The sequence below is a fragment of the Acomys russatus genome, chromosome 16, assembly GCF_903995435.1.
Source record: "Acomys russatus chromosome 16, mAcoRus1.1, whole genome shotgun sequence".
Classification (NCBI taxonomy): Eukaryota; Metazoa; Chordata; class Mammalia; order Rodentia; family Muridae; genus Acomys; species Acomys russatus.
Window position 1 is genome coordinate 33,149,447 of NC_067152.1, and position 13,915 is coordinate 33,163,361.

General features: G+C 41.9%; 1 protein-coding gene across 7 annotated transcripts in view; it reads right to left on the reverse strand.

The window, feature by feature from the left end:
• Nucleotides 1-13,915, reverse strand: part of Bptf (bromodomain PHD finger transcription factor) — a 100,208-nt gene that overhangs the window by 47,752 nt on the left and 38,541 nt on the right. For 2 of the 7 annotated variants that reach the window (XM_051158925.1, XM_051158931.1), the window contains exons 4-7: nt 12,694-12,897; nt 11,991-12,179; nt 4,460-4,642; nt 55-242 (exon numbers count right to left, since the gene is read on the reverse strand). In XM_051158925.1, the coding sequence (XP_051014882.1) occupies nt 55-242; nt 4,460-4,642; nt 11,991-12,179; nt 12,694-12,897 (764 nt within the window). The remainder of the gene's footprint in view (nt 1-54; nt 243-4,459; nt 4,643-11,990; nt 12,180-12,693; nt 12,898-13,915) is intronic. The other 5 variants (XM_051158930.1, XM_051158926.1, XM_051158927.1 and 2 more) reach the window with 4 other exon arrangements.

Sequence of the window (13,915 nt, forward strand, 5' to 3'; positions counted from 1 at the left end):
CTTGACTTCTGGGCCATCTCTTCAGCCCCAGAACTGTGTTTATACGGAACACACCTCTTTGCCCTCCTTGAACAGTTTATTTGCTTCGTGGGCTGCAGCGGCCACCTGCTGACTCTTTAGCTGACTGAGTTTGCTATCTGGGTTCCGCAACCTGGTGATGATCCGAGTGGCACCAGACGTTCCTTTCCCAGCTCCAGGGGACTCGGCGATGTCTCCATTAGACTTCTCCAATCTGAAATCACCTATTATCAGATAAAAATGCCACCAAGTGTTGCTGACAGGAAGAAAACAACCAAGGATGCCTTATTTACCCAACACTCACATGACATACATATTTAATGTCCAAGAGAAGTAAGCAGATCATCTCCTTTCACAGGCGAAGCAAATGTTATCAATTCTTGAATGCTTTCCTCCACAGCAAACATCAAAGGCAAAAATATCCTGAGTCTTTTATCAGTTTACAGAAAACAGTAGTGCCTGTTTTGAAACTCATCTACTAAAGAGGGGCTCCCAGAAACTTGCAAACAATAAACCTAACAACTCAAATGCATATAAAAATGGTGCCTTCTATATCTAATGTGGACTTGTATATTTAAAGGATACAGTTAATTTTAGAAAAATTGCCCACTGAAGTTCACTTAAGTAACAATAACCTTGAATTTTAAGGTAAGTGACAACTGAATATTTCTGTAGAGCAGTTACACAATTATCCGTATAAACCCATTACAACAATTTTTTTTAACAGTAAGAATCTCTGAACATCTGCTTCAAATTTTTTTTTGATAGTGACATATTAAATGTCCAGAAGCAATTTCTGCTTTATATATGCACAAATTTTATGTTGGATAATGAATATACATACCCCAGCCATTCATCACCATGCATTTTCCATTGGCCACAAAACTGAACAAGACCTGATTTTAACTTAAAACTTAAAAAAGGAAATTAAACAGTGTAGCATTGGTAAATCCAAGGACAGGAATTTACCATATTTTATAGGTGGTGGTTATTTTAGGCAAGTAGGGACAAATGCAAATAGGAAACTAGCTGCTCGTTTCGGGGACTCTTTAACATTAGTTGCCATCCTTCCCTCTGGAGGGATTATTCTATCCACTTTTACTATGTGCAGAGTGACAGATGAACTACAGCGCCCAGATAGAACTAGACAGGACATGCTGCCATGCCACGAGGGGACTCTCCCAGCCAGGCATCAGCCCATGTTTTGCTGCTGCAGTTGTTTTTCTTTTTAAAGATTTATTTATTTTATTGTACATGTACGGAGTTTTGCCTGCACGCACAGATATATGCACTACATGCGTGCCTGGTGGGATGGATCCCCTGGAACTGGAGTTACAGACAGCTGTGCGCTGCCATGTGGTGGTCCTCTAGAGGTGCGGCCAGTACCCCAGCCCCCCACATTTTGGTTCTTAAATCTGGTTTCTTCTCTCATCTCCTCTCTCTTTTCTTTTCTTTCATGGGACTGAATGGAGAGCCTTGCACATGCTGAGCAAGTGCTCTAGCACTGGGCTGAGTCCCCAGCTGAGAGTCTGCTTTTCTGTTAGTGAGCAGGAAGGGTGTAAACTAGAGGCTAGTAACTTGTACCTCTACAGCAGAAAGACTGCAGCTTGCAGGGAATAAGAATCTCCAATACCCCAGAGCAGGTATAAGAAGGAAAACTCTGAGGAAGATGCTGATAACCTTGCTTAGTTTCCTGAGCCTGACCCTACACCTAAAGCTGTCCTTGGACGTTCCTGTCAATTCCACTAATAAGTTTTCAGTTACATTTTAAACAAGGTAGATATCAGTTGATAGCAATAAATGTTAAATAATTCAGAAAGTACTTTAAGTCTTTGCCTTCAAAATATGCCACTGATTAAATCAGGCTAGTAACCCTAGGTACTGCTGTCTTCTGTTAGACTCTGTGTGCTGGAGCTCAACTCTTGGGCCCACTTTTAGCATTCTCTAATAGACATTATAGGTACTGTCTGAGTTTAGCGGGGCTGCCTGAAAACAGAGAATAGCAAGAGCTTTTGAAAGAAGGCCCTTAGTGTATAGGATACTTTAACAGTGCTCAGATTTAACCCTCTGCATTTACTAGTTTAGTAAAATTAAAAGCAAGGAGCAACTTCATCTGCAAGACCCAGAGCTGAAGACACAGCAAGAGGATAGGCTCTCATGGAACACACTCTACTCAAGGGCCACATGGCTGCCCCATCTCTGCAGTCAGCCTGGTGGCAAAAGCCTCTGAGGCAAACATAGGCAAAGGCTATTGGCCCACCAAACAAAGTGAGGGAGTAGAAGGGCTCATGTCCACGGAGCCTGAGGCAAGTTACTAAGCATTAGGTACTAGTGGGAATTCCTACAAATCTATAAGGGAACGTTATACTGACATGGGAAATTGAGGTGGGCAACTCTCCAAAGCTGCCATACTGGCATGTATGATTATTCACCTAACAGCAATTCCCAACAACCCATCCTATGTAATAGTCCGCAGAAACTAGGCTGCCAAAGCAGAATGGCCCCCAGCAGAACCCTTCTCACATGCCTCTCGCTTCTTATCCATTGTCATTATCCCAAATCTACTCAAGCAGACCCTCCACTATCAGGACAGTACTGTTAAAAAACAGCTAAACTCACAATTTCATAGGGTTATAAGTTTAGGATAAGCCATATCCAACCCTGTCAGACTTAATGCACAGCACACAGAAATCTTAGATTGGGGCCCAGATATAATTACAGTTATTGGATGCAACTGTGAGCCACGGCGTCTGCAAGTTTTCACCCTATTAGACAGCAGCACAGTGAGTGGAGGCATGGCAACAGACGTGAGTGTGCCGTATGCTGTACTGAGCTACCGAAGGACTGAGCTGCAGCTACTGCTGGGCCTTATCTTTGAAGCAGCCCCTTGCGCTGTGGAGACCATTCCTACTCAGGCGAATCATATACTTTTGCTGGAGCCTATCAATAATACCTTGCCTGCCCTGGCCACAGGTGTGGAACAATATGATCCAAGGTAAGCCACTCAAATTCCTTCCTCCTCAAAGACTTTTGATTTGGAGCAGGAGTAGGGCCTTTGCCTTTGGGCCACAGACCTTGGAAAGACATGAAAGCAAATTGCTGGTGCCATCTTACCTGCGACTTGGAAAAAGCCTGTCTGTATCAGGAGAGAATGAAATTGTCACACAAATATAAGTCAGTTCAAAAGTGGGGTGGGGTGGGGAGAGAGGGGCGGAGAGAGAGCGTATGTGGGGAGGGGAGGTAGGAAGACAGAAGCAGTTGCTTCACTGCTGAATCCATGAACTCCCCAATTACATAAACTGACCCAATCCCCCTGACATTTAAACCATTTTAAGATGGTCTGGTCTCTTACAACTGAAAAAGTCAACCTTATGCCGCATATGAAATTATACTCAAGATAAATTTAAAACCGTGCTACAGACTTGTCATGAGGAATTACTCCAACTATATTAATATTTGTGAGATCATCTTCCTTAATAAGACACAACATACAGAGAAACCCTGCAGAAAAAGATGAGTAAACTTAATGACATAAAAATGTAAAAATTACAGACAGTAGAGAATTAAACACAAGGAACTAATGAACAGTCACGTATGTGGAGCAGAATTAATGACCGTGCTACGTAAGGCCATCCTAAATACCAAAGCTCTATATGAAAGAGTGAGCAGGAACAGGAATCATCATAGCACATGAAAAGAAGCACCACATGCCTAATCAGGGACACACAGAATTTCCCATCAATACCTTCTTACCACTGGCAAAAAAAGATAAATGGTGTTAAATTTAGGTGTACAAATTGGGAAACATACAAGTATAGACATGAGCAGGATTGTCCCTTCAGGTGAGTAATAGGCAATCTCCACTGTTAGCTGTTAAAGGTACCTTTCACTCACTGTGCCCTACACTGCTAGAAATACTTGCAGAATAGAGAGATACATGTGGAGGCTGGTAGATAGCATAGCGCCCCCAGGGTAATAGCCAAATAACATGCAGCAGCTATAAACAATGCATTAAACTCTAACATGAAGAGTCTCTACCATGTGCCACTGGGCAGAAACAAAACAAAACAAAACAAAAAACCAAAAACCCAAGATGGTGAAAAACACATGCAGAATGATCCCATTTATATATTCAAAACAAAACAAAAAAGGCCAAAAAAAATGTGTAAGCATACTGATGCAAACATAATGGAAAATACAAAACACTAAGGGCGGCTATACTTCAGGAGAGTAAAAAGGCTTCTACTTTTCTCCTCTTATAGGACTTTATTTGTTTGTTTGTTGTAAAACAAAAAGTGAGTTCATGCTAATTAAAAACAAAAAACAAGAAACAAAATCCACTAATTCTTCCCAACCCATTCAACGTTGACTTTTAAAAAATGTTAAATGCTTAAAGAAAAAAGAAAAAGCATCTCCCGTGACTGGATGAGCATGCTCTTACCTATCTCTTCCTGAACAGAGACAGGTGTGTGGGAGTCTCTTTCTCCGCTCTCAGGGTCATCCGCTGCCTTAGCAGGGTCATGGGAAGAGCTGAGGTCACTGCTGCTCCTGTCCTCCAGTCTAGGCTGGGTGCAGGCAGTGGGAGCACTAGTGTTACTGCTGTCACATGTCTTGTTAGAGTCTTCTAGAAAAATAGAATATCTGATTTTTACATGGAAAAATCACATCAAAATCTAAATGTCAGAAAAGCAGTTAACAGCCGTAGGAATTCGTCATGATGCGAGTGTTAGAAAGCAAAGCTGATCATGGAGGAAGAATGAAGTGCACGGCCAGAGGCTGGGAAGCAGTGCCCTACAAGGTCCTCTAAGTCTCGTCCACCAACTCTATCCTCAGCCAGCACAGGAAAAAAACAAAAACCACCAACACAACTACTGCACACAACATGTGCAGGAAGCGGTTTTGTTGAGAAAAGCGCTCAAAACACACAGCTTCCACTCTTCCATTTCTAAAATTTTCATAGACCTCTATTACAATGGAGTTCAAGATGATTCTTTACCTCTGAGGCCATCTATCTAAGTGTGGCCACCTTCTGGGTAACTTTATAGCAACACTAGCAGTTTAGTTCCTCAGCAGTATACAGAAATTAGTACTACAAAAAATGGAAAGCCACGACAGTTCAGAAAGCAAGGCTCTGTCTGCATTTTGCAAACTACAACTATTTGGAGAGCAAGTGCTCTGGGGTCCACCTAACCTCAGTGCTCGATACGCTAAGACAGGAAGCAGATCTGAGTGACTGTCAGGCTAACTTGGACTTAAGTAAACAACTAAACAGAACAGAAGGGGGTCTCATAGGAATGATGTCAGGGTTATCCACTACTGTACATGCAAAATTCCAGGCCCTGAACTCAAATGCTGTACATGGTAAATAAAATTAATGCTGTCTTTCAAAATAGAAACACCATCTTTCCGTCCAGCCTTCTGTCATCTGAGACAAATGAAATATTTTGGGTCTCTAACTCAACCCAATATGATGGCTACCTAACATTAGTCCACTTTGATATTTGGTTCCTTCATTTTTTAGACTAAAGCTGTCATTTTTCCTCTTACTGAACTCCCCAAATGTGATAGTGCTCACTGCTGAAAGTTTTGTCTTGAATACAGATGCATTTTTAGATTTTAAATGCTCGTTCTAAGTCCTGGCAAGATGGCCGAGCTGGTGAAGGTCCTTTCTGTCAAGCCTGACTATGTGAGTTCCACCCTCAGGAACCACATGGAGAGGGAGAAAACAAACTCCAAGTCACCCTCTGAGCTCTACTAACATGTCATGTCACATCTTACCTGGCAGTAAATAAACAACCGAATAAGTAAATAAATAAATTTTCATGTTACTATTTTTCTACTATGGAGGCTGCAGATACAGCTCAGAGGTTCAGAGGATCTGAGTTCAATTCCCAGCACCCACATGAGGTGGCTCCCAACTGCCTAACTCTGGCTCCAGGAATCTGATGCCCTTGTCTGGTCTCTATGAGCACTTGCACTCTACTCTCATCAACACACACACACACACACACACACACACACACACACACACACACACACCTACCTTTAAAAAACTTTTCTACTATAGAAGATAAATGCCAAGCAAAAGGAAGGTAGTGGATCTTGGAAATATTAAAAATAATGCACATTCCAAAATGATTAAAATTTTAATTTAAAAATACCAAAAAACTTGAAAGCACTTGGTGAAAATGAACTGAAAAAAACTAGCGGGGCTAGGGGTGGCTCAGTGGTAAGCACTTGCCTAAGCGTGATAAGCTCTTGGGTTCAATCCGCAGTACCACAAAAACAAACAGAAAAGAGAAAAACACGTTCAAAGTAAAGAATTGCAAAGAAGGGGAAGAAGAGACTTACTGTGACTTAACTGTCTTACACTGCACCCAACAACACGTGTGTGCGCGCACATGTGTGCACATGTGGATGCTCATCAAGCATGCATGAGACATTTATCAATGTCAAACTGGTGCCGGGACTATAGCGCAGTGGGAGGATGCTTGCCTCTTAACGATGGGGCCCTGGGTCCCATACTCAGCACCACGCAAAATTAATTATTTTAAAGGGAACATGACAGCAAAAACAAATTATAAGCTGCAACTCCAACAGAGCAGAGTAGACTGAAACTATATTGGCAGCAAAGACAGGAAAAGGCCTACACAGGAGAAAGCCTGCACAGAGGTCTTCAGAAGCTGGGCTATAGGGACAAAAGAGCGAAGAAAATAAAAAGGAGGAAATAAGAAAGACTAGAAGTTATTGAACCAGAGAAAAGCATGCAATAGCTGCGTGTAGAAACCAGAGAACAATTTTATATGGAGTTAGTTCTCTCTAATTTTATGTGAGTTCCGGAAACTCAGTATGGACAGGCTTGGCCTGCAAGAACCACTGAGCCAACTCACCAGCCCTCACATAACCTCTGACAAGCTTCTCACTGGCCTGGGACTCAGTAAGCAGTCTCAGCACTGAAATTATCAACCATTACACCTGACTTGTGTAGATTATGGGGAGAGAATTCAGAATCAGTGGCTGAACTATCTCCCTAGATGAGGACTACTGTTATTGTTTAAATTGTGTTTATTTTTAGTGGACAAGGAGCTGCAGGCAATGTACGTGCCATAGCACACATGCGGAGCTCAGACGACAACTTTCAGGAGCTGATCACCACCTTCTACCATGGGTCCCAGGCTTGTACGGCAAGTGCTTTTACACACTGAGCCATCTTGCCGGCCACCAAGATTATTTTTATAAAGATAAAATAAATCTCATTACTAAAGACAGATAAGTACATCAGAGGAAAGCTAATGTCACTTATGAAGTAGATAGGAAATCCTAGGCAAAATATTAAGAAATTATATGAAGTAATTAATATATAGGAAAAATAATCACAACTGAGCTGTATTTAATCAAGGACTATGAGATTGGAATTAAAAAACAAACAAACAAACAAACAAACAGAAAAACCACAGGAATTTTTGCTTTAGTGAAGATAGCCTTAAGGAAAAAAGACTTATGCTCTCCAACAAAACAAAACCAGAAAGTGTACGAAAGAAAGGACAGAAAAGAAAAGAAAAGAAAGGACAGGCACTTCATGAAAGAGGAAAATCTAATGTATACACTTGTAAACACACACACACTCACACACGTCTGCAATCAACCACCACACAACATCTGGAAGGTTCCCTATATACTCTTGTCCCAAAAGAAAAGAACAAATGACAGTGTTGATAGCACTTGCTGGCAAGGATGTGCTGTCATGAGTGAGAGCTCTCACATGGTTAGGGATGCTTCCACAGCCCTCTGGAGAACCTCAGATACTTATCACAGGGTGTGTCTGCTTGATCCAGAGGCTGAATGAAGGCAAGCACATGTGCACTTAAAGACCAGGAAACCTATGATTAGGTTTATGCCCCCAGAAATGCATGTGCATATGTAAAAATATGCATAAAGAAATAATAATAGTATTATTAATGATGGTACAAACTGAGAACTATTTAAATAACTATCATTGGAAGCTGGAGAGATGACACAGCAGTTAACTGCACTTGCTCTTGCAGAGGACCCAGGTTTGGTTCTCAGCACCCACAGTGGACTGTAACTCCAGCTCCAGGGATCTAAAAGCTCCTTCTGGCCTCTGATTTCACAAGAAGACACACACAGTACATATACATACTTTGAGGAACTCACAGATGCACATAAAAGTACATAAACAGGGTGGAGGGTTGAGGGGGGTGTCCTGGAGACATGGCTCGGTGAGGTTCAATTCCCAGTACCCACATGGCAGCTTATAACTGTCTCTAACTCAAGTTCCAGTGGATCTGACTCCCTCACACAGACATTCATGTAGGCCAAACACCAGATGGACATTAATAATAAATAAATAAAAAGGTTTGTAAAAAGTATGCAAATGGTTAGATGACCATCAACATATAAAAAGGATATTATTCATGTTATGTCTATACAGTGGGGTGACAGCAAAAGATGATGCTCTGTACAACACTAGGGATTTTTGTTCTTACTGGTATTTTATTAAGGATAAAAGAAATTTTAAAGTCAAATACCAGCTAAACGTGGTGATCCATGCCTTTAACCCTATCTCTTTCTTGGGAAGTAGAGGTAGACAGATATCTGTGTTCATGACCAGCCTGGTCTACACTAGCAAGTTCCAGGTCAGTGAAGGCTATGTAGTAAGACCCTGTCTCAAACAAACAAAAATTCAGACATTAAAAGTTATATATTATGTTATAATTCACCCCCTCCTGCCCCGCCTCTCTTTTTAAAGCAAAATCGGTGGCTGTTAAGAGCACTTACTCCTCTTATAGAGGACTAGAGTTCAATTCCCACAGCCACAAGGTAGCTCACAAGCCAACTCTAACTCCAGTTCTGGGAATCTGATGTCCTCTTCTGACCTTCTCAGGCACCAGACATACTCATGACACATAGATAAACACACAAGCAATACACTCATACATATGAAAGAAAATAAATTTAAGAATTAGAAAAACAAAAAACCAAATGCACTGGTGGTATTAGAAGACAGATCAATCTCTCTGGTGGGCGTGTGCACTGGTTCTCTAGATGTTCACTTTGTAAACATTCATCCTTTACTAGTTCAAGAAAATACAACAGACCCAGAATATCTCTCCACCCAATCCAACCGTATTATTGCTTCAAAAGACTTCACTCAATGAATATCTATCATGGTGGTGTGAGTAGGTGTGACCCCCATAGAGTCATGTGTTTGAATGCTTGGCCCATGGGGAGTGGCACTATTAGGAGGTGTGGCCTTGTTGGAACAAGTGTGTCACTGTTGGGATAGACCTTTGAGTTTCCTAGTGCTCAAGCTCCGCCCAGTGTGGAACAGTCTCCTAGCTGCCTTCAGATCAAGATGTAAAACTCTCAGCTTCCTCTCCAGCACCGTGTCTGCCCACATGCTGCCATGCTCCTCACCATGATGACAATGGACTGAACATCTGAAACTGTAAGCCAGCCCCAATCAAACGCTTGCTTTTATAAGAGTTGCCGTGGTCATGGTGTCTGTTCACAGCAATAAAACCCCAACTAAGACACCATATTTTTAATTTTTTTTTTTTGAGACAGGGTTTCTCTGTGTAGCCTTGGCTGTCCTAGACTCACTTTTTAGACCAGGCTGGCATTATTTTGTAAGTTTAAAAAAGAAAGCTAGAGGCTGGAGAAATGGCTCAGTGGTTAAGAGCACTGGCTGATCATCCAGAGGTCCTGAGTTCCAATTCCCAGCAGCCACATGATGGCTCACAACCATCTATATTGGGATCTGGTGCTCTCTTGTGGCATGCAGGCACACAAGCAAATAGAGTGTTTATATACACAAATAAATAAATCTTTAAAAGATAAATAAATTAATTAAAAAACACTAACACAAACCAAGTGAGATGGTCCATACCACAGATGCTATTTTTAATCTGCCTGTAGTAATTCTCCACCCCAAATCTCAACAACCTCCTTATCACTGAGCAGAGGGGGTGTGAACAGTGAGAACAGGGATTGGTTGGGGGCATCACAAAGCACACAGAACCCTCCCAATGCACAGAACAGTACTAGTTATTTGTTGGCTAAGTAAGAACATAGACGCAGGGCCACAGGAGACAGCAGAGCATCTTCCTTGGAGGTGAGAATGGTACTGTTGTGCCTATGTGCTGCCTCCCACAGAGCAGTCAGCAAGGACTCACACTCTACTCTGGTCATGGATGTATTCCCACAAGACAATTGAGTCTGAAACTTATTACAATATTAACTACTTGATAAAAACACAAAATGCAGGCTGGCAAGATGGCTCAGAAAGCAAAGGTACTTGCTGCCAAGCCTGACAAACTGTTCAATCTCCAGGAAGTTCAAACTCCAGCAAGTTGTCCCTGAGTCTCTACGTTTGCTGTTGCATGGGCATATGCATGCATGTACATGTGCTCACCCACACAAAACACGTACATGTAAAGTAATGGCATACAAGGGCTAAGGACCTAAGAGATCATACGCAATCAAGTTTGATTTAAGAATAGGTCAGTTATGTCATAACCTGAAACCACTAGTACATCTAAGATATATATTAAGTATTGATCAATCCAAAAGGGCAAATTTTCCACATTATTTCAGCAACAGTCAAAACTTTTATCCCAAGTATGTGAAAGTGAGAACAGAACTACCCAAAGCCTAGCCCCAGTCAGTTGCAGAGCTGAGTCACAGACCTGTGTTTCTCCAGCTGTTTCCTAAGCAGTCAAGCCCTTCACTATAGTCCTCTACTCATATGATTTCACATCTCAACCAGACTACTCTACTGTCCCCAGGCCAGTGGCCCAAATGCCTGAGGAAGAGATTTCCAACCACTAAACCTACAGTGTTCTGGCCTAAATGATTCTTCTTTGCTTTCTCTGCTTTAACACAGGGTCTCGCTATGTAACCCTGCCTAGCCTGGAGCTCACTACACAAGGCCTTGAGTTGACTGTCTCGCCAGCGCTGACACCAGCTGAAGCACTACACCAGCGAATTGCTCTGCTTCCCTGGAGCAGTTTCCTGATCTCCTGCACCTTCACGAGCGAGCACACTGCCCTCAGCATCAACTCTGTCAGACGGTTCTGCTGATGGATGGGGTTCACTTGGAGTCTACGTAACCCAAGCTTTCACTGGGGTTTTCAGCAATGCTCAGAGCTGGTTGCCAAAATCCTTCACAGTCCAATCAGAAACCTGAAGGCCAGTGAAAGGCTGAATGGCATTAATTTATGGGCAGAAGCAGACCTAGAAGGCACAGCTTCCACGCAACAGTGCTTCCAACACACCAGTCACGTCCCAGCATCACTAACACACAGCAATAGAGAACTCAAAGCTTGGAAATGACAATATTTTTTCATATACACAAAAAGGGCCTTTGAGGATTTTCTCCAGCCGTGACTTTGCGATACTGATGTTTATTTTCTGACTTTAGTCGTCTGAATATATGTAGCATGATAATTTACTTCAAATAAAATTTCAATGTTGAAAAGGTTAAAGTTGGAATTGCTGGTTAACATATCAGTGCATCTAGCAAAAATGTTGGTGATGATGGATTATCTACTAATATTATGGTCTGACATATAGCACTACATGAGCACATGCAAACAGAAAATTAATGTGTTAGTATGTAAAGAGCCAGAAGGGCCAAGTCACTCAACATGGAGACAGACATTACTATGTGAGTAACTCAAATCAAAATCTCCACCAGGATGGCCTGGTGACCAGGCATACAAATCCACCTAGGAAACACAAGCATGAGGACTGAGAGGGCGTTCCAGGCACTAACTGAAAGGACATCTGCCAAACATCCATGTTAGGTGACAGTTTAGCAATCAGGAATGGCACTGTGAGCAAGCAGCATGAATGAATGCAGACTGTCAGGTTCTAGGTGACATGCAGCTTTGACTGCACAGGGAAGGGATCCCCCCATTACAGAGGCATTGATACGCTGCCCTCTGTACCTGGCACATCCGGGGGGAGCTCAGATGCCACCTTCTTCTCTGCCATGCTGCTGCTATCATGGGTGTCTGAGAGACAGCCCTCGGGGCTCCTCCCTTCACAGGGACTAGTCTCTTCTGAAGAAGCATTTGTTGTGTTGTCGCCATGATTTGCTGGCACAGAGTTACCTCTATCCCCAACTTCTGTTGGCTCTACAGCAAAACGCACAACAAAACTTTAAAGATATGCTTTAAAATTGGCTTTGGACAAGTGGCCACATTCAACCAACTACTAAAAATCATCGATCTCCAAAAATCCTGCTTCTCTTCGATGGCCATCTCTTAAAGAAGTCAGGGTCTGACATAGCTTTGCAATAGTCATCCAAAATTAAGAAGCAGAATATTAAGAATGTTTGAGAATTAATTTTTTAAAGAACATATTTTACCACATATCATGTATAATCTGGCATAAAAATAGTAACTTTTCATCACCAAATTTCATAGGGATGCCAACTGCTTAGAATATAACTATAACATTATTGCAAATTCATCAATACATAAAACTCATTACAATGGTTGTGACATTATAGGGAGACTCTTAGTTATCTTTAGGAATCAAAAATAGCTGGTTGTGTAAAAAATTTCCATTTCCATTTTTCAAATAAAACTAGAGGTTTCACAAATAGCATCAATAAAATATTTCTTTTGAACCAAGTAATTCTTTTACCCTCAGGTTTTCCTTGCACAGGCTCTTCATCCAAGACTTTGTTGACACCGTCCTTTTCAAGGGTCCGGTCTTCCGACTCCTCCCTGGTCTTCTCAGCATCTTTAGAATTGTCAATCTCGTTCTTGTCCTTTTCTATTTCTTCTGGGCCCTGATCACAGTCAATATCTTCCCCTCTTTTGATTCTTAAGGAGTCCAAAATTTCTTCTATAATAAAAAACAAATGTAAACTGTTTTCTTTCCATGGCTAAATATAAAATTACTAACAAATGCCACTTAGGAATTTTAATGTTTGCTGGGCTTGGTGGTGCACACCTAAATCCAAGCACCCAGAGTCAGAGGCAGGTGAGTACAAAGGCAACATGGTCTACAGAGCAGGTTCTAGGACACTCGGGCTACATAGTAAGATTTTTGTCTCAAAAAAGGAAAGAGGCAGGGGTGGGGGCGGGAAGGCTTAATGTCAATGTTGTTAAGTCTTTATTTTTATATTTTGGTTTTTTGAGGCAGGGTTTCTCTGTGTAGCTTTGGCTGTCCTGGACTCACTTTGTAGACCAGGCTGGCCCCGAACTCACAGCGATCTGCCTACCTCTGCCTCCCGAGTGCTGGGATTAAAGGTGTGTACCACTATGCCTGGATATCTTTCAGAAAGAAAATTATAACCTGTCATGGTGGCACACGCCTGTTCATATTTTGTGCATATATTCATAAAATAAACATCTTTAAAAAAAAAAAAAAAGGCAGCCTGTGCTCTTCACTGCTGAGCCACTGCTCTGTGCCCTGGCCTCAAAGTCCTCCCACTTTACCCAGCAAGTGCTAGGATTTCAGACATGTGCCCCCACCCCATTAATTCTATTGCTTAAACTGACCTTTGAGGACTCTTCAGCGCTCTTTGTCCTCTTCGTATGTCTTACCCATCTACCAATCCAACCTTTATTTTCTTTCCTCCATTTTGGTTTACTGAGACAGGGTTTCTCTATGTAGCCCTGACTGTCCTGGAATTTCCTCTATAGACCAGGCTGGACTCAAACTCTGCCTGCTTGCCTCTGCTTCCTGAGTGCTAGGCTTAAAGGTGACTGTCACTACACCTAGTTAAATCTTGATTCTTTTTATGATGAGAAAATGTTAGCAGGGCTAAACAGAGAAACTCTGTCTCCAAAAACAAAAAACAAAACAAAACAAACAAAAACCCCAGAAAATGTTTAGAACTATACAAGCTGGGTAGAGT